Source organism: Euprymna scolopes, chromosome 32 (assembly GCF_053919585.1).
Source record: "Euprymna scolopes isolate OS-2025 chromosome 32, ASM5391958v1, whole genome shotgun sequence".
NCBI classification, from domain to species: Eukaryota; Metazoa; Mollusca; class Cephalopoda; order Sepiida; family Sepiolidae; genus Euprymna; species Euprymna scolopes.
The window spans coordinates 10,266,050-10,288,107 of NC_136513.1; the positions used below are offsets into that span (position 1 = coordinate 10,266,050).

Consider the following 22,058-nt stretch of genomic DNA (forward strand, 5'->3'; position numbering starts at 1 on the left):
CTGTACACAACCTCAGTCATGTTACTCTTGAATTCTCTCTCTCATATATATATATATATATATATATATATATATATATATATATATATATATATTGGAACAAGTATTTAATAAAACATGTTAAAAAGCACTTTGAAATAGAGTTAAAAACATATTTAATTTTAAAAAGGAAGCACAAAATAAGTGGATAGCAAAATTCGATCTCGAATTTTGCTAAATCCTACCCTCTGATGAGAAGGAAAGTATTTCTTTGAAACTCTGCGGATTAAGGACTAGCCACTTATTTTGTGCTTCCTTTTTAAAATTAAATATGTTTTTAACTCTTTTTCAAAGTGTTTTTTAACATGTTTTATTAACTACTTGTTCTTATTATAAGCTCTATTTCCTATTTGGTTTTATCGAGCTTTTACATCTGGTTGAGATTACTTTATAAATATTAATTCTTTAATATATATTTGTAATATATTTTAGTTTTGGCATCTTGGATTATTTTGGTAAACTTAACTGTAATTCTTATTTCATTATATATATATATATATATATATATATATATATACACACACATACATACATCTTTCTCTCTAGGTATATATCGTCACTTCTCTCTCTATCTATCTTTCTATCTCTCTCTCTCTCTCTCTCTCTCTCTCTCTATATATATATATATATATATATATATATATATATATATATAGCTCTCTCTCTAGATATATATCTTTACCTCTCTCTCTCTAAATATATATATATATATATATATATATATATATACAGTGATGATCATATTTATTGGCACGGTAAAATAAAAGTTAAATTTGACGGAATGAGATCATGCTACTCCCATGAAGTAAATAAAGAGTTCCGTTCAAAATTCTGTCCAAATTCCTGAGTTCAACAGAAACATTCCTGAGTTTGACAAGATACACCTGAAGGTTAGAGGTTACATTGACCGAAATGTTGTGAAAATGACCCTCAAGATGAGAGCAGTAGTCTGATGAATCGAAATAATATGGATTTTTCTGCATATCCAATTGAAACTGCAATATTGTATAATATACTTTGTTGTACTATGTGAAGTGGTGAAACTAATGAAGTATGTAACTTTATATTTGTTTATTTGCACTTTCATTTAACTATATATTGAATGCCTGCTAGACATTATCCTCGAGTATCTAAGGTCTCTCTGTACAGTGTTTTGTTAGGACAACCTGGCATAAGGATACATAGCATGGTTCCCAAATTTCTTTTAGAAAGGTTCATCCAAAAGAAACAAAAGTTGCAGATAAGAAAACGAAGCACAATGAATATTTGACTCCTTAGCAGCTATTTTTTTTTTCGTTAAAAACCAAATCGAATTTTTTTCACAGGTCTGAATCCCTTATATTTCAAGCTTGTGGACCAAAATTGACAGTAGTTTGGTAAAGACCATTCCACACACACACACGCTAGAAAGCTGCCCGGCGTTGCCTGGTTGTAAAATATGCATAAATATTATATGCTAATTCATGCAGAAACTGAGGCGTGCATGCGCGTACTGTTTTTTTGCTAAACAATTCACTTCGTGTAAGTAAAAAAAATACTCAATCTGAGGTCGAAACCAAAACCTAAAGATAGTGAGTCAAGCATAAAAACTGTTATGCCAGCTTGACTCAATCTTCGAAAAGTGTTTTCAAACCTACTTATTCTTAACACAAAAATCTGTAATGTGAATGATTCACACATGCGCATTTGTGAAACAGTTAGCAAACAGATAAAAATCCAATAACTCCCACGTATCAATTTTTCAATTTTGACACCTTATTAGCCCTTTTCTCCAGATGTAAACTAATTAAAAAGTTTTCCACATGTCTGATTACCCTATATACCAAATTTTAAAAATTTGTTGAGTATATAGGTTGAGAAGTGTCCCCCCCCTCCACACATTCTCACTTTTATAGATGTACTATATGCATACACTTTTTCTTCTCTTTATTTCTAGACGGAGCGTGTGATTTATATAGTGACAGAACCTGTTATACCCTTGAACACATATTTAACATCTTACGAAGCTGAAGGCAGCAGAAATGAGTTAGCCATATCTTGGGGGATTCATCAAATTGTAGTAAGTATTAAACTGTAAAATATATTTATATTATCTGCTTGTTTTGACCATTATATTCTCTAGCCATTTTCCAGGTGTCTTCTATTGTTATTGATAACATTTTGTGGATCAGATAGACTTGACGCACCCTAGATTGATCAACAACAGAAAGAACACAGTTAATTTTTAATACCATCCAACATCTAAAAAATATATGTATAAAAGATACATTAAACATTACAAATTAAATTTAGAAATGATAAATTAAAGTTATTTAATTTTATTATATTAGATTTAATTAATTTTAATTGAATTATATTATATTAAATTAAATAACAAAAACTTAAAAAAATGTGAGTTGAAATTGTATGAGGTATGTTTTAAAATCTAATCTTTGAAAAAAAAAAAAAAAATTCTCAAATTATGTGACACTATTTCTGCATATCCCATTATTTAAATATTTGGTGCTTGTCCAGAATCCCTCTCTGCCTACAACCCCCCTCCTCCCAAATAAAGAAAAATCGGGATGTATGTACCCGTGACTGAAAGAAAATATCATACACCAAAAATCAGATAAATTGATCAAGTAGTTTTATTTTTAAACAAGAAAATTATTTTTCAGCTAATTTGAGTTTATTCAATGCTCTCCCTTATATTAAGAAAGGCTTTCTAAAATTTCATGTTTGAATTATTTGGAGTCATCTCTCTTTTTCCTTCAGACTGTTTTCACAATTATCATTGTAAGATTGTCGTTCTTAGTTTAATCAAAAGATTTGACAAATACCACATATTTAAAATGGATCGTTTGTTTAAACATTTGTTTACATAAAAAGATTTGTAAATAAAACTATGTATTTCATTTTTTTTTAATATCCTTAAAGTTTACAAAAAAAATAAAGGTTTTGTAAATAAAACTTTTTTTTTTTAAACTAAAGATATGCATATAACAAAACTTGTAAATAAAACCATGAATTTTAAAAACTTTCTGTAAATGTGTTTTGTTTTAATGCAAATGTGTGTATATATGCTGAAAGTATAAAAACAAAGGCGATGCTAAGGTAAAAAGTGTCCCTTTCATTTCCCAGGATGCCTCGTCCATTTGAGCCCGTTTTGTAAATTTTAAATTGATTATCAAGTAGATCGTTCTCACCCAATGTTTCTCAATCCTTACAATGTCTCTATACTAAGTGTTTATTTATAAGGCCATGTGTCAGATGTTGGGTAACAGATATCTAAGTCAACCACTAATAGCCATGGCTAATGATACATTACCTGAAAGTACTTTGTTCAAACTCCTTGGCTTAATGTTCCTGGGGAACATGAGTTGGAACAAATATATTGTTAACTCCATTTCTTGTGTGGAAGTCACACTACATAAGATGAAAAAGGAGATGCTTGTCCTTCCGTTGGAGAATTCTCCTCGTATTTTTGGAAGCATTTTCCCTCTCAGTCAAGTTTATAATTGAAAACTTAAGACAAAAGGAATTTTTATTGCTCACTTTATTTGATGTTACTGTGTTTTCACATACCCTTTCATGTATTGAGGAGGACTTCAAGCCGCCGCCACCCCTAGTAAGAGTCAGCACAGAAAGATGGCTTCTCTGTTTAGCTCCAAAATTCACTCTAACTTTTTCAATTGCTAGCTATTCAATTGCTTTTGTATTCATTCAGTTTTTAACATTGTTTTGTAGGTAGTTTAGAAATCACTTTTGTTTATTTTTCAAAGCTTACAATTATGTAGACAGAAGAATGGTGAAAGATTAGACGACTCAAAGAAGCAGAGCATATGCTGGGTGATAATTACCTACTCGGTAGACCTAGTATAGAATTTAACACAATATGGGAACTATTAATTATAAAGAATAGATAAAGTCACAAATAAATAAAAAAAAAATAATAAAATGTATATAAAGTTAGAGTATATGTAGTAAGATTGTGCATCTAAAAACCAAAATCGGTTTCTAAAATTCATACTAGAAATATCTGCAAGAACTTGTGGTGTAATGCAGGGTTTACCAAAGTGGGCTCTACGGAGCCACAGGGCTCTGTGAGTGAAACTGATGGGCTCTGCAAGCCCTTTCTTATAAAGGACCAGATGCTTTATATGGAAAAATTAAATGGCTGCAGAAATTTAATGTCTTATCATTTTTTTACTGGAAAGATATGATACAGATGCAAAAAGAGTTTCAGGATAGTTCATGAAAAAGTAAATAAAAAATAAATTAACAAAAAATACAACAATTTTTGATTAATTAAAATAAAAAAATGGTTGTAAATATGAAAATATGGTAAAATCACGAATAGGAACAACTAATGAACAAGTATAAATTAAAATGTTTTTCATATTTATTTTAGAAATTATCTTGTTAGTGCTCTCTGAAAAAACTTTACCCTGTTCAGGTACTCCATAGTGTTCTGAAGTTTGGGAAACCCTTGAATAGATAAAGTACTTAGTAAAATTCATTTGTAAAGTTACACTCTAATCCTCAGTGTGAACGACACTCAAAATACAGTTGTGAATTACTCATGACTGATGTGAATTAAATAAAATCTAGAGTTTGACAGAAAGATTCCAGAGTCTGACAAGATACAATGTAGAACCTTACACCCAACTGAAACATTGTGTGAAAAAAACACTCAAAATGAGAACAGTAGTCCAAACAATCCAAATAATATGAATCACAATATTATGTTTGCATTTCATCAAAACTTGATGTTGCACATGTTTAGTCACAATCACTATCACCTTCATTTACCCATGTAGCACATATCTGTTATCTTATTTTACTGTGAATAATTGTGATATAATGTGATCACAGTAATTAAATTGATAGGTTGAACTAGCAAGTTCCATAATTTGCATAATTGTGTTTCAAATTTTATCTATTTCAGAAAGGATTATCTTTTTTAATCAACGACTGCAGTTTTCGTCATAACAATGTGTGCATTTGGTCAGTATTTGTGGATCAAGCAGGAGAATGGAAGCTGGGCGGTGTTGACTACCTCCATCATTCAAAAGATCCAGCGCCGACAAAGTCTTTACCCTCCTTGAAGGTTTATGATCCTCCTGAAAAATCTGGTTCAAGTGGAAACAATGGGTCAGCCTCTCTTAAGATATTCTTTGATTCAATTTTACATTCTCAGAACATGGAAAGAGCGGGGGATTTGTAGTTCTTAATCTTAATCCTGATATACAGGGTGGAACAATAAAATTGTCGCCCTACAGAAAACAACACTACAGCTTTATTTCAAAACTTCTATTGAAAAAAATCAATTCAGGTAACTAAATAGACAAAAAAAAAATGCAGATATCAGCCAGTGCTTACTATTGGGACTATCAACTTGCAGTCTTATCAGTTATTATTAAGATTAAGCCTCACCTTCTTTGCTCATAAAAATAAATTTGCATACATAATTCTTTAAGTGAGATGAACATACGCATATTTATTTATTTATTTTTGTAGACTGTTATCCTCATCTTCATAGTTGTTGTTGCCACAACGTTTTGTCCAACTATTCTTCTGGCCTTCTTCAGGTGGTAACTGCAACGGGATAGGAATGCTATCCTGTTGTAGTTAACAACCAGACAAAGGCCAAAAGAATAGTTGGATAAAACGTTGTGGCAACAACAACTATAAAGATAAGGATAACAGTCTGCAGATAAATAAATATACAAATTACTTATCTCAAAACATTCCGATAATAAAATAGATCACATGCATATTCACTTTTATTATATAGATTAATTTCTTGAACAACTTTATGTATTCTTGACATTCCCTACTTGCATCACTGTATTTCTGCTATTTTTGATAAATGATGCATCATGGTCTTTATTTTGTTTTCAGGGCGACTGATATGTGGGGCTTAGGTTGTCTCATCTGGGAAGTGTTTAATGGTCCATTAGTACAAGCAAAATCACTGAAATCTCTTGGTAAAGTAAGTATTCAACTGACCCATCTATATTATTTGTTTTAGTCTGTTTGTCTGTTTCACTTTTTCTCAGAAACTACTGGACCTATCTGGATGAAACTTTTTTATTATAAGGTGCAGAATACTAAGTATTATGATATTCATTCAATGCACAGATACCATAATCCTTAGTTCATTGTAACATATCACAAAAGGGTCCATACAAAATTTCAACCAGATTGGCCCAGTGAAAAAGTGAAACCTAAATACCAATCCCTATTAATTCCTAACTGTGCATCGAACGGATACCATAATACTTTGTTGATGCGCTTATTCCAGTATTTTTCCTGATTCTGATACAATTACCTCTTCTGTTCCAAATTCTGATTCTAAAATTACCTTATCATCTAAAAAGTAGAATTCCATTTTTTCAGGATGTGGGTTGGATAGGGGAGATTTTGAGGTTATGTACTTTGGCGGAGGAGTTTGATAGAGTTCTCAAAGGTCAAATTGTTGAACTTTGACCCCTTAACAGCCAAATTTCTGGCCGAAAATGGATTACAAAGATTTTCCCAAATCTCAGTACCCCTGTATATCAAATTTCGAGTCTGTAGACTGAAAATTGACAGTTATTGCATAGGGAAATGTACGCAGACAGACACACAGACAGACAGACAGACAGACATTTTCACTTTTATAGATATATAATCTATAAATTTTAGTTTTACTGATATATAAATATTTATCCTTTTATTATTAACTAGCGGGGGTACCCGGCGTTGCCCGGGTGTTTGGAGGTGTGTGTGCTGTTAAATAAAAAAAAAAAACGAGGGAGGGGGGGGCGAACCCGAAGCCCTGAGGCGAAGTTTGAAAATAAAATGTGAAAAAAAAACATATGAACCGTTCGGCCAGCCAAAATGAGTTACTGAAAGATGTTTGAATTTATTTAAGTAAGAACCAAATTGATAGGTGCGCATGGAAGTTGTAGAGTGTTACGACGACGACGACGTAAGCAATAGCTATTCAGCAAATGAGGTCAATGACCAGGTTTGTTTGTTATAAGCGAAGTAAAAAAAAGAAAACATAAAAACAAACGTTAAAACTTAAGTGGTGGGTGGGGGGGGAGGGGGGTAATCAAAACATCGAAAAAAAAACACAAAAAAACTAACGTATCTAAAAATCGAAAAAAAAAAGACATCTCACGCCACCATTCGAACCCAAAACGTTTAGATAACGAACCAACGCGCTAACCAACTGAGCTAACATGACGTACATGAAATTTAGTCAGTCCTTCAACTATTTGAAGTAAATCAGGTCATGACGTCATCTGACGCATGCGTAGAACCGGTCGTCATCACGAGGGGACTGTTTTTGTTACCCCCCCCCCCCTGTCGAAAATTGTCGATTTCGGGGTGAAAAAATGAACGTTTTTGGCCAGTTTTCGATATTTTTTGTGCAAAGGATGGGGCTTCAATATGATACCGAGTTTTTGAATTTTTCTTCTGTGTGTCGAAAGTTTTTAGCAGACACACAAACACACATGCACACATACAAACATACATACATACATACACACATTTTCGCTTTTATATATATAGATAATGAAAAATAAAATAGCCAGCAAATAAATACAAAATGACCATTAAACTCAAATTTCTCTGATTTCAATACTTAAAAAAATCTCTCTCTCTCTCTCTCTCTCTCTATGTATATAGTCTAAAGGAGCTTTTTATATTTTGTAACAATAAATATAATAAAAAAATATAAATAAATTCCTGAGAATATCTAATGCTTACATAAGCCAACTTCCCTTTAGAAAATTCACAATTACAAAAGTGACTTCAACTATATAACAGTGAAAAAAAATCGAGGAACATTGACTAAAATGATTAGATAGAAAATAGAGATCATTAGCTGTTTACCATGTAGCTAACCAAATGATTATTTTAAAATTTAGAGTGAGGGATCCATTTTGCATATGAATTTAACATAAAATGATCCTTCCCATGATCCTTGGCCATTCTATCATTTTAGGCCAATTGACCAATTTTTTTCTTGCTATGGGAAATAAATTCTGCAATTTTGTTTTTCTTTTGAAGTGAGGTCTACTTTTCTAGACTATTATGTGTGGTTTTATGAGTTTGGGAAATTGGTGAGTGGGACTCTGAAGATATGTTCTCAATGTCTTTTTTCTCTCTCCCATAGTTAGGGAGAAATTTAATATATTGTAATGCTCTTGAGGAATGTACTACTGTAATACTGTATTATAAGGATGATAAAAACCACAAAGCAATAACGAGTGTTTTGATTACTATGACAATTGTTGTAACATAGTGTGGATGGCTATATGCAGATGCATGCGAAATGATGCCACTGGTAGGGAAAAATAAAAATTTTAAAAAGGAGATTTATAGTTAGAGACGGAGATGATGTTTGAGATCACGTGAGAGGCATGGAGAATGTTCGAGATCACATGGATGACGTCACGGCCGTAACAATGAGGAAATAAATGTTGTTGTTACAAAGAAACAGCAAGTTGAAGTTCTTTCCTATTTTTTGTCTCCTTTGCGCATACAACGTGTTGGGTAAAAGTGTACAACGTTACAGAAGATAATTTGCTGCTGTAGAGACCAGACCTTGTTTACAAAAAGGGTAAAAATGATGAAAAGAAAGAAGAAAAAAACGGTTACCATGAAGACGCAAAGAAAGGAGACAAGGACTGAGAAAGCAAGAAAAAAGTAACCAAACTGAGAGGGAAAACTTGAAAAAAAAAAAAAAAAGAATTCTAAGGCAAGTTGGAAGCAATATTTTGCTTATTTTCTTTCATTGTCAAATTTCTTCTGTTTGCCGGTCATATTTTTAGTTGCTAAAGTTTTGTGGGGACTTTAGGTCAAAGTGAATATTATCTTTAATGTTAGACAAAAGTTATTAAATACTAGCTGTACCCTGGCACGCGTTGCTGTGGCTCGAGTTGGTGTAATGGAAGAATCCCCATCCCCGCTGTTTTAGCACTCCGCTATCTACTCAGCAAATATGTTGTTATATACAAACATGAGACGGACGTTTCCAACCCCAAAAAAAGGAAGAAGAATTAAAAAAAAATGGGTTCCTAGTGCCGCCTCTAAGGGAAAACTTGAAAAAAAAAAAATTAAAAATAAGAAAATTGTGAGAAAGGCATCGAACAAAGCGAAAAGTAATGGAAATGAGGTATGATATGTTTTTATGAAAAAAGAAAAAGAGAAAAAAAAAATAGATTGGAAAGACAGCGAACAAAGTGCAAATAAACGGAAAAAGGAATGGATCCATGTAATTCATTTAATTTTTTTTAGTGTTAAAAAAATCGGCTGCATTACAAAAAAAAAATGATGTTGAACTTGCTGAAGGAAGAGGAAAAATGGAAAGAGAGAAGAAATAAATAAACAAACTGTAACGTTTGTAGAAACAGAAACAGAAGAAAGTTTATAAAAATAAAAATAAATGAATAAGTAAAAAAGAAAAGAAACGATGGTGAACTTGCCGAAAAAAAGAGGAAACACGGAAAGAGAGAAGAAATAAATTTGAGAAAGGTAAAGATCGGGAAAACGAAAAACAGAGGGAAGATACATGTACCCCCCCCCCCCCTCAAAAAAAAAAGCAAAGAAAACGATGTTGTAATTGCCGAAGAATGCGAAATAAAATGGAATTGAAGTATCATAAGTTTTTAATGCACTGTGAGAAAATGTAAAGTTTTTTGGTTTGTGTTTGTTTTTATTTTTAACCAAGTTAAAACTTAGCATGGTGTGTTTCACCTAAATTACAGTCCAGTTTTTATGAAAACCTAAACTGGCATTCATCCTTATTTGTCTCCTGTGAATGGTGTAAATGAGTGGCGGTGGAAGTATGAATTTTTAGAGAGAGATGACTTTACTAATTTACTAATTCCATTGATCGTAACCGGTTTTGGCAGTGAACTCTCACCAGATATAATATAGGAAGCTCCGATCTGCGAGTTAGTGGATAGCTAATATGCCTATAATACACCTCAGATATCGTGATGCAGTTTGTGCATAGTACATCTGCATAAAATGTCTAGATTCTTAATCCTATTAAGTTCAAAGTCATACGGGAAAAAATAAGTTCATTTTATTTATATAGAGATTATAGGTTCAGTTAATGAAGCAAGTAGCTTACTAGGTTTTAAGTAAGAAGTTAGAATAAACATGTACAAAGAAACACATTTTACTCTTGTAAATTGGTATTTGAGCTGTTCAAGGATCAACTCTCGGCTGAGCAAACTGTCTCCAGTTTTTATTTTACAGTTATTAAAGTTAAAAAATAAAAAGACTTATCGAATTCTTAGCAAAAGCTATGCTGAGTGACTTATAAGTAATTATCTTCTTTTGTTTATTTGTAAGGTTGTTTAAGAAAATGAAGAAAAAAACTCACAAACCAATCTGGGTATACAATGAACAGTATAACATCTGTCATTAAGACTGTCGACAAGCAATAAACTAATTTAAAAATATCCCATTTCAGTTTGATGAATTTAAAGACACAATGCTAGCAGACATTGAGGACTATCCTAAAATGACACATGGATTTAGTCTTATCTTGCATTGCCTCATGTTTTAAAAGTCTCTTTTGTCTGCCATGTAGTTAAATCTCTCATCACTATAGGCTAAACATTCATCTCCCTTGGCACACTATTTCTTCTCCATGGTGATTTTTTTCTCCCCATTTTTTTCTTTTTCTTCTCTGCCCCCACTGTGACGTCACTTTGCCCCCTGACTCGGTCATTTGCATATGAGTTATGCGACTGCGGCTTCTACCAGCACTAGCTGCTCTATTATAGTATTAAACAACATAAAAAGAATTGATATGCCATAAAATAAAACAATGAAACCCCAAAACAATATTCTGTTGACTAAAACATTGGTATTGCATAAAACAGATAAATATGAGAACCCTCCCTCTTAAAAAAATATAAAACAAAAATTAAACCAAACCAAAAAAAAATAAACAAACAAATAAAAACACGAATGCTAATAATGTCATTTTTCCATATTTTCAGATTCCAAAACTTTTAGTTCCACATTATTGTGAATTAGTCAGTGCCAATCCAAAAAGTCGACCAAACCCTGGCAAACTGTTGCAGAGTTGTCTCGCGAAAGATGGCTACATGGACAACACTTTTGTCAAAACCGTTTTGTTCTTGGAAGAAATACAAGTAAGTATATATACTAAAAAAAATATATAAAAAGAAAAATATTAAAATCATCATTCCTAATTATTTTTTCAGAAAAATGTTTAGTTTTTAACTAAGTTTTTGTTAAATTAAGATTAAAAATCTAAGTACTACATTTACCCAGCATAGAGCTTATCCTAGAGATGAATCCATTGTGCTGATATATGAGGGTCGTTTCAAAAGTAAGGCCTCCTATTTTTTAATTCGAAGCCTAAAATGTTGAAGAGCTATGAAGACGGGAGTGGTACCATTAAAATGGCAACCTTTTGTGCTCCTGAATTTATTTTTCTACATAATCATCACCATTCTCAATGCACTTCTGCTTGCCTTGGTTGTAAAAGTCCAGAGTGCACTTTGTCATTCATATCTCTGTTGCCACTCTGAAATTGACAAACCCATTTCCTAATAGTACTGACATCAGCTGCATCAACTCCGTAAACATTCAACAGGCCACATTGAATGTTGATCGGTTCAATTTTCTTCTGCATGAAGGAATTCTCTGCTTCTGACATGCGTCCATGACAGAGGTTACATCTTTAGAATCTCACATTGTCAATATCTGCAACAGAGAGATGAAACTTTCAGGTCATGATTGCGTGAGTTCAGCCATCATAACAATGCAATTTGTGATCTCCTTCTGATCCATTTTGGTGGGATGAAAAATAAGAGGAATTACTATTGGAACGTGACTTGTGTAGTGTATTGATTTTTGTGGATAAATCATTGCAGAATCATGGATATCTTGAATTGCAGGAAGGTTGATAGGAAAGGGAGAACTTGGAAGCAGGTGGTTAGATAAAACCATAAAAAATGGACTTTGGAGATTGTTGACCCACTGAACTGAGAACTGGAGAGTAAGCTTCGGAAATATAAAATAAATGTCTGGCCTCAGAATGTGGGAAACGTGATGTTTAAAAAAGAAGAGGAAACTGACAAAAAAAGAAAAAGAATCTTTGTTTTCTTAACTAGTTTTCACAATTTAAATAATAAACAGAAAGAAACAGAATTTTTTTTTTTTTTGAAGGAAGAGGGAAGTATTTCCTAATCACAATGTGATATTCATATTGGAATCCCTGAACAAGTGTTAATATCTTCAGAAGTCGGTCTTCTTTGTTACTGTAGCAGAATTTGAAAATGGAAATATTGAATTTCAAGTGAATTGTCATGTCACAGTAATGAAAATATCCAAAAATTATGAAAAACGATGAGGTAGAAAATTAATTATTAAAAAAAATAGTTTTCAAAGAAATTAACAATTTTAGCTTACATAATAACTGAAGAGGAAAGCAAGGAAAGTAATTCACTTTTGGAAACTGTAAAAAACTTTGGCCAATTCAAACTATGAGTTATTTCACTTGTGTTTGTCGCACATGACAAAAGAAACATGACTGAAATAATTTTTTCATTGAATTATGAAAATACGTGTTTTATGTAATATTCCAGAAATATTTGACTAATTGTAACATGACAGGTAGATAACATTGCTTATTGTTGAAGCTGATAAAAACAGTAAGTAGTTACCATTGTTTTTTAATGAAAACTCATTTTTTCGTCCGTTGAATTTCACTAACATAGCAAAGAAGAACCCAAAAGTTTTTGCTAAATCTGTCCACAAGAGAATGTTTATTTCTTTAATCTATCCATTTTGTGTGACAGCCGCATTCAATTGCAGACCCGACCAAATCGTTAATCAAAAATTTAACTCCACAGGTAACATCCCAAATCAACAACTTATAATGATAATTCCATGTGGTTGCTTACAATCACCTTGATCGAGTCCGATTCGGGAAGGGAACCCAGCTGTATCCAAACCTCTTCTACTATTGTTCACTACTCTATAGATTTAAATGGTGAAAAAAGTTCCAAGGATTTCATTACGTGACAAAGATTTTGAAGAAAAAAATATATTATAAATTTTAATCATCTTTGTTGATAAGAAGTCTCCGTTGAAGCAAAACAAAGTTTGTCTGCAAGAGAATATTTGGTATGTGTCAGAACATCCCCACCCCACAATAAAATAAAAATCTATATCCTGTATATATACCCATGATGCAAAGAAAATATCATATATCAAAAATCATGTAAATTGATCAAGTAGCTTTATTTTTATAAAGAAAATTATTTTTAAGTGAATTTAAGTTTTTCTAATGCTCCCCTCTCCTCCTCATGTTAAGAATAGCTTTCTAAAATCTTGCATTATCTGAAGTTATCTCCTTTATTCCTTCAGATTGATTTCACGATGTCGTCGCAAGATTATCATTCAGAGTTTAGCCATAAAATTTGATTTTCTTATTTAAAAAATAAAACTGGATCAATTGATATGATTTTTAGAGTATGCTATTTTCATTCCGCCGCTGGTATGTCTATCATACAGATCTTTAAAAATATTTTGTTATTCCGTATGGGAATTCTGGGCAAGCACCAAATATTTATTATTTTTAATTTTGTTGTCTTAAGCAGCAGATCCTAATTTTCACTTGCAGATCTAACTAAATTGTTAGTCAGAAAATGTTTCACCGCAGGTAGTGACCGAAATAAAAATCTTGTTTTTTCAAAGAAAAAAAAAGCAATAATCGTATTTGGTTGCTTTGATTACAATGGTTGGCACCTACCAGTTGGCACCTACAATTTGGTAAGTGAATCCAGCTGTATTCAGACTTTTTCTGATACTGTTTACTGTTGTATAGATTAACTCAATGTTGAAAGTTTTGAGAATGCTATTCTGTGACAAAGAATTTTATTTGATAAATAAGATATTAGCTTAAATTTTCTTTGTTGTTATTTTTGTTAAAGTATTCCTTCCAGGAACATGGATTTCAAAATGGTCCATATAAAAACCATGAGCTATTCACAAAGAGGAATTTAACTCTTTGTTTGCATTATCGCTTTTTATTCGTGGGGAGTATTTCAATATTTTCCTGATTCCAATACAATTACCGATACTGTTCTAAATGCCAAATTCCGAAACAATTATTGATTCTGATTCTTTTAAATTTCTTGTTTTAGGGGAAACCATGAAATATGTACATATAATTTCGTACATGTAGAAGTATACTTATGGAGATGATCTATAGATTTTAGTTTTTCTGACAGTTTTAAATCATTAAAGATTTATCATTTCATTATTTATACAAGCCATAGAAAATGAAGTTTTTTACCAAAAACAAATAAATAAAAACAATGAAAAGAATCGTTTTCTGCATTGGAAAATAGACACAAATTTTTCCAATACGGATTCAGATAACCCACAAAGTTCTGATTTATTCGATTGTCAATTCTGATTAATTATCCCAACAGTACATTCTATTTTATGAATTTAAAAAATGTTCTTTCTTCAGATTCAAGATCAAGCAGCTAAAAACAAATTCTTCAATTGCCTAACACCCGCCATCGATTCCTTCCCAAAGCAGTTCTGCAAGCACAAAATTCTTCCACAGTTGCTTGATGCTTTCCAATATGGTAACGCTGGTTCTGCAGTTTTGGCACCACTCTTCAAGGTAAAAGAATGCCTTTCTTTCTTTTTTTTTCCCTTTCCTTTTTTTATTTTATGACCCCAGGCAGTACCGTGTAGCCATGCTAGTATTATATAAAAATTAACCAACCAAGCCAACCCATGATTTAAGTATTGTTTTTATGTCATACAGGTTGGCAAATTACTTGATACGGAAGAATATCAAAAAAAGATTGTTCCGTGTGTTGTGAAACTTTTTTCATCTCCTGATCGTGCGACCCGAGTGAAACTTCTTCAACAAGTAAGTATTTTAATTTTCAACATGTCCATTTCATTTTGAATAGGTTATTCATAGAATATTGTCTAAGGATTTTGAAAGGTTATAAAAAGTGAAATAACTTTTCTTGCCTTTGGTAAAAGTTATTTGTTGACGTTTTTTTTTCACCCTTTTCTTTCTGTATTATGTCAACAATCGCTGCATTTTCTCCTAATTTTGGTAAGAAAATATTTACATCATTACCTGTTATATAGGACAAAAATCAGTTTTGCAATTAAATCAATCAATTACGAAATGATGAAATTTAAATCAATAAATGTCTTTTTTTAAACAACAAAATAGACGTCCCCTGAGAGACACAATCTCAAATAGTAGCCACTTTTTTTTTCCTGACATTTGAAAAGACTACCGTAAAAACAACAGACTTCTACTAATTCTATGCTCCAACAACAACATGGCAAAAAAACAAAAACAAAAGATACTGATGATGAAGTATATCTTCGAAATAAATTTATGAATTTCGGTATCAATTTCAACCAAAATAAATATCTGTTTATTTTGTAATGCGTTGTTTTGGCTTCAGACATATCTAATAAGTATTTATTTTATTCAAACTCAACCAGCGCTTTATCAAGGAACACAAACCCTAAGGTGTATACAACCTGAGCCAGAGCCACCAATAAGACCCGGACAAAACAGTTAACCACCTACCCTTCATGGATGACCTCAAGCTGTATGCCAGCTCAGATTGCTGATCTAAGTTGACTCTTGCAGGTCATACCTACCTTCTCCCAAGATATTGGAATGAAGTTTGGTCTGGACAAATGTGCCAAGTACTCTATCATAGCTGGGAAGAAGGTTCAAATGAAAAACATACAGCTTAATAATGACACTAACATGAAGGACTTAGAAGAGCAAGAAAAATACAAATACCTTAGCATAGAAATGAATGATCCAATTGAATATGCCAAAATAAGAGAAAAAAAAATTGCCAGTGAATATATATGGCATATAAAGAAACTTTGTAAAACAGTGATTACAAACAAAAAACACAAAATAACTGCCATTAACCAACTAGCAATGCCTGTGATAATATATAGCTCTGGCATTGCTGACTGGCCTCAAAGGGACATAAACAGACTAGACACTAAAATGAAGAAAATCTTGACACTGTATTGAATAACATACTATATCTATGCTGTATCTGCTCAAAGGAGCAACATGTATGGGTTTTCTCAGAAATTGTCTGTCAACATCATGCCAGTATTTTGAGCACCGGGCAATATCTGATGAGCTCCCAGAATCTAAATCTCATGATGGTACATCAACATCACGAAAGAAAGAGCCAGCAGAACAACCTCCATCATAAAACTGGCCAAACATTTTGGACAAGATTGTCTTAAAAATGAGACAGTATCAGAAAACAAGTCTGCTATGGAAATAGCTCAGTTGCCACACAGATGTAGGAAGTGTGAATCACCTGGCATCCAGCTGAAAGGTTCTTTAACACAATGGAGGGCAAATATCTCCATTGGATGATCTGTAAAAAGTTGAATATCAAATGGAGCAGCAAATCCTGGGAACAGCAAATCCAGAAAAAATAGTTGGAAATAAGTCGTACATCATCTACGATCACTATGCAATTCCTACAGCTATGTACCTAAAAAACACACAGAGCTATTAAAGCTAACATAGTGATATAGGACAAGAAGGAGAAAGAAGCAACCTTAGTAAAAGTTAGTGTCCCTCCAATGATGCTAGATTAAACAGAGATAAGAGGGAAAAGATGATGAAATACCAAAGTCTTGGTGATTGTCTGTATTTTTGAGATGAGGTGTTTTCATTGATTGAGGTTGTATCAAAATTTACAGTTACCCAAAGGTGCTGAGTTCAATCCTGAACGAAGGCAGTGAAAAAGTAACATTCAAAACAGAGAATCAGCAACTATGTACCAGAACCTAGCTGGAGTCCAAACACGGTACCCCTGTAATAATAATAAAGGGTTGGGTTCGAGACTCCTAACAAACGGTTCCCCAGTTCGATACAAAACACCTGATGAAGGCCGGAGGGCAAAACGGCCGAAACGTTGTGACTATAACAACCAAGATGAGGAAGTCAGTTCGACAATACCAAAGTCTTATGTACAACATGAAAAGAAATTGGAATCTTAGGAAGATCTCCATCATTCCAGCAATTATGGGAGCAACCAGACTCTTGAAAAAGAATTTAAAAAAACTATCTGACAAATGTATCCAGTGAACCAAGTGCAAGAGAGATACAAACAATTGTATTTAAAGGGATGGTCAGAATCTTAAGAGACAGTGAGTGGATGTGTGACATCTAGTAGAACAAAATGATCAGAAAACTGGCAAAAAAAAATACACTAGGACAAATGTACAAAATATCAATATTTTACTTTGGATATTTTTCACCATGTTTTAGTATAAGGCATCCATCCATAGTCCTTGATCCTCTGGAGAGGCATAGGCCATCTACAACTTTTGTAGATGTTTTTGTAGTGAGGAGTTCTTTTTACAGGGTGAGGGTGCTGGCCCTACGCCCAATCTTCCCAGAAGGTACATACAGCGCCTAGCCTTCCCAAATGGTCACCGATCGGATACTGGTCAGGTTCAACGTTGCTTAACTTGGTGGTCTGGCGAGAACCGGTGTGTCAACGTGATTGTGCTGTACAGTATAAAGCGTGGATAGGACAAAAGTGTTGGGAAGATGATCTTTGCAACACTTTTGTCTTATCCATACCTTACTCGTACAACTGTAACTTTTTACTTTATTCTCTTACCTTCAACCTTTCTGTCTTGTTTTATTTTACTTTGTGTATTTTTTTTTGTGTTTATTTGTCCATTCTTATATACTACTTTTATATTATATAATATTTTTGATGATATTTTAAATTTCGTTATTCAGGTTAGCATTTGTTTAATAACATAGTTATGTTCTTTTATGTTTATTTATATTTGAGTTTATGCAAGTTTAAATCTCTGAATTTATGTCTATATTTTTTTATTATTATAGTCATTCTTTACATATATATGTTTTTATTTGGTACTTGTACAGTTTAATCAAGACATTAAAAAATGAAAATATCGAAAAAAGTTTAAATTGTACGTATCCGTTACGGAATGAAGTTCTCTGAAAAAAAAATTTCACTTAATTTCATCAAGTAAATTTTTTTATTTATTTATTTTTTTTACAGCGAAAAAAAAAAACAGTTTGTTATGATACCGAGCAAAAGGTTTGATTTTTAAGAAGAAAAGCTAGTATTAAAGATGGGGAGGAAGTGTTATTTCCTCATGACATGTTCAAAACATTCCAAGATGTCTATCTTCAACGCACTGTCATAAAAATGTGTTTTTCTGATGTAAAAAAAAAACTGCTTGATCAAACTAAGTGAAAAATTTTTTAGGAGATCTTCAGTCCAAAACGGATAACGGTACAATATAAAAAATATAAATATATAAAAACCTTTTTTCGATATTTTCATTTTTAATGTCTTGATTAAACTGCACACGTGCCTTTTCTTTTTATTTATACATGTTTTTATGGGTTATATATATATATATATATATATATATATATGTGTGTGTGTGTGTGTAGTTGTGTGGTATGTGTTTGTGTTGTTGTGTATACTAATTTATGCGTGAATTTATATATATATTGCGACATAATCCTTAAATTAGATTATATGTGTTTTAAGAAAATTTCCAAATTTCATTTTAGGCTGATGAAAAATGTATCAATTTTTTGTGTTGTTGGATTGTCACTAAGGCAAAATGAACATAGAAGAAAAAGAGAGAGTGTAGAAGAAAGGGAGAGAGTGTAGAAGAAAGAGAGAGAGGTGAGAAAGACGTTCAGCAGATGAATCAGCCAGCGGGTTGACAGGTTATGCGGTCAACACACTTTCTGACCCCTTTTAGTTCTGGTACTAAGCGAACAAAGAAAGAAAGAGAAGGATAAGAAAAGTACGGAGAAGAGAGAGGGAGAGAGGGAAAAGAGACATTTTTGTAACACTCATGGCTGACTCATCGAGCCCGACGGATGTGGAAATTTTCCACCTGACAACGACAAAAAGAGAATGTCATTGAAATAGATGTCGACCCTACAAATATGAGGAACATGGCGTGCCAAAAAGACATACAGCGGAGAATAACCGAAACAAAAAGAGATAATGCCAACCATAAACACAAGGAACATGGTGCACCAAAAGGACATACAGCAAAGAATAACCGAAACATTGAATGAATAATACGTAGGAGTATTGCATGTTATGAATAGTCATTTGAAGCGAATGGTGGTTAAACTTCATGTAGAAATGAAAGAAAAAAAAGAAAAGTAAAGACTGTAAGTCCCCTCCCTCTGCATACTTCTCTCTCGCGTATTAAGTTGGCGACTTCATTTTGCCATTGTTTTGTTTGTATTGCTGTATTTTTTTGTATCAATATATTTTTCGTTAGCATTTTCAGATAGTAGATTAAGACACATCTCCCACCTCCTCGGTCCTGGACATGACCTAAAACTATATCCGATGGTAAGGCCCCACCTTGCGGGCCTTGGGGAGTGTGGAGCCACCCTTTAATTGCCATTGCTCCCAGGTCCACTCTGACTCGGAGTGGTAGTACCTGTTAGGGTCCGAACTATGGGTTAAATAGAATCTGACTTAAAAAAAAATATATACTCTATTAAAAATCTTTCCTCAAAATAACTAGATTCAGCATTAAATAACCTGAAAAAGGTTGATATGCCGTAAAACAAAAACAACCAACCAACTTCCACCTCCTTGTAATTTAAAATTTTTTTTTTATTTAATCGCCCCCCCCCTCCCACCAGAGTTTAAATTTTATTATAAAATTAACTTACAAACGTTATCACGCGTGTTCGTGTTCTCGTTACTTTCATACGTTGTTCAGTCGTCTATTGTACATTTTCTGGGTTTTGAAAGAATCTCCCCATTCTTTCTGTTTCAGCAAGATGTATCGAACCCAGAGGGCAGATTTGTTTCATTGTTCATTTGTATTTCATAAATGTCTTTTTATTTATTTTTTTTATTCACATTCGTAATAATATATGTATATTATTATGTTTATTTTGTTCTGTTTTTCTACATACTGGCTGAACTATCCAGCGTTATTGATATGAACAAATTAAAAATAAACCCTATTTCTTTTTTATAAATGTCAATTGCAAACGGAGATTCCACAGTATTATTGGTATGAACAAATTAAGAGTAAAACCTATTTCTTTTTTATAAATGTCAAATGTAAACTTAGACTCCACAATATTATTGGTATGAATAAATTAAAATTTAAACACATTTCCTGTGCTGCTAATATTATTATTAAATTTTATGGTATTTTAATTTTAACAATTTTGTTCTATAGAAAATGTTGGAATGTTTATTTTGCTTTTGTTTTGCAGATAGAGTTTTTTGTGGAGCATTTACAGACGAACACAGTAAATGAGCAGATCTTCCCTCATGTCACTCAGGGTTTTGTTGACACAAACCCAATTGTCCGTGAAAGCACAATTAAAGTAAGCAACATTCCTTATTTTGAATCAAAAGTTTGTAATTAAAAAGTCTATCATATATTTTAAAGTGCATTACATAATTTATATATTATTAAAAAGTTATAGTTTTCTTGGATGCAAATAGAAATGTATGATTGGTTGACAGAAAAGCAGAGAACACATTAGTTTTTATTATGTCAATATCCAAGTTCAAATCTCATATACGTCTAAAGGAGTTTTTGAAATTGGATACTGGTTTCATAAATGTAAAGAATTAACATAATAACATAGAAATAAGTAGTTTTTTTTTTTAAACCAGCATTTTTTATAATCTTTAATATAGAATAATTAGCTTTATATTTTTTAACAAGGTACACAGTTGAAAACAATTTTTTTTTACTTAAAATCATAATTTTTATATTTAAAGGAAATTGAAAACCAAATGTGTTGTTTTTATTTTTTTAAATAAATAAAATCATTTTAAAAGCTGAAACTTTTGACAAATTATATATTTTCAAAGCAAGGCTACCTTTTTTTGTTTCTTCATTCTATTGGTATTAACAACAGAAGGAGTGACTCTCTTATAAAGACATACATAAACTATACATCCGGTTTTGGTGACAAAAGTTTTAAAAGTAAAATTTGGTGTTAATGTGATTAATACCAGTAGAATAAAGAAAAATAGGAAAAACCTTTCTTTAAAAATGGCATCAATGCGAAAACCAAACTTCAAACGTACAGCCGTTATCGGTGTCATAAGCGAATTCTGTAATTGTATTCGCAAGCTCAATACTGGACGAATTTCCGTTGTCTTGCGACTGGAATTTTTGTGTTAAAGTCGTTATCAAATTTAATTGAGCTTTTTCAAACTGTTGCTGTTGTTGGTTTAGAATTTGTTTAAGTAATTCTGTGGAGATTGACATTTTTATTTATTTTTCCTTTTCTGTGTGTTCGCCAAAAGAAATAAAATTATTGCAAAAGGATTTTTTGCTTCTTCTCGTGTGCTTACGAGAAAAAAAAATGTTTTAAAAGATGTTTTTCTTTTTATTTCTTCCCCCGTGTGTTATCGAAAGAAAGAAAAATTTTCAAAAGATTCCTTGTTTTTTGTTTTTTTTTTAATATTTCTTTGTGTGTTCACGAAAAGAGAGAAAAAAAAAAAAATTTCAAGACTCTTTGTTTTCCTTTAAAAAAAAAAAAAAAATGATTTCCTTATTCTTCGTGTGTTCACGAATGAAAAAAGAATGTTAGAAAGTTTCCGTTCTTGTTGGCAATATACAAGGATAATCCCCCCTTTTTTTTTTGCAAATCTCAGAGAGAGTGTTTTTTTTTTCTTCTCAGCACGTGTGATTCTTGTCTGTTTTTGATTTGTTGAGTTTTAATCTCATCTCATCGCCACTCTGTTATGACGTGGGTAAATCCTTCATAACAGGAAAAAAACATGGTAATAAATCACATCGATGGGGAAACAAAACAATGGTTATCGGGGTTGAATCCAAGTTTAGCGTTACAAATTCCAGAGAATTTTTTGAGGATCGGCACTATTGCTAAACAAATTATTTTGCGCTAGATAGTATTTTTTGATTAAAAAATAACT

At 32.2% G+C, this 22,058-nt stretch overlaps 1 protein-coding gene across 3 annotated transcripts in view; it reads left to right on the top strand.

The window, feature by feature from the left end:
- The window catches only part of LOC145256224 (N-terminal kinase-like protein), a 110,887-nt gene that overhangs the window by 50,320 nt on the left and 38,509 nt on the right, over positions 1–22,058 (top strand). For all 3 annotated transcript variants that reach the window (XM_080114844.1, XM_080114847.1, XM_080114845.1), the window contains 7 exons: positions 1,976–2,098; positions 4,970–5,175; positions 5,926–6,016; positions 11,040–11,195; positions 14,552–14,710; positions 14,858–14,965; positions 20,375–20,488. In XM_080114844.1, the coding sequence (XP_079970970.1) occupies positions 1,976–2,098; positions 4,970–5,175; positions 5,926–6,016; positions 11,040–11,195; positions 14,552–14,710; positions 14,858–14,965; positions 20,375–20,488 (957 nt within the window). The remainder of the gene's footprint in view (positions 1–1,975; positions 2,099–4,969; positions 5,176–5,925; positions 6,017–11,039; positions 11,196–14,551; positions 14,711–14,857; positions 14,966–20,374; positions 20,489–22,058) is intronic.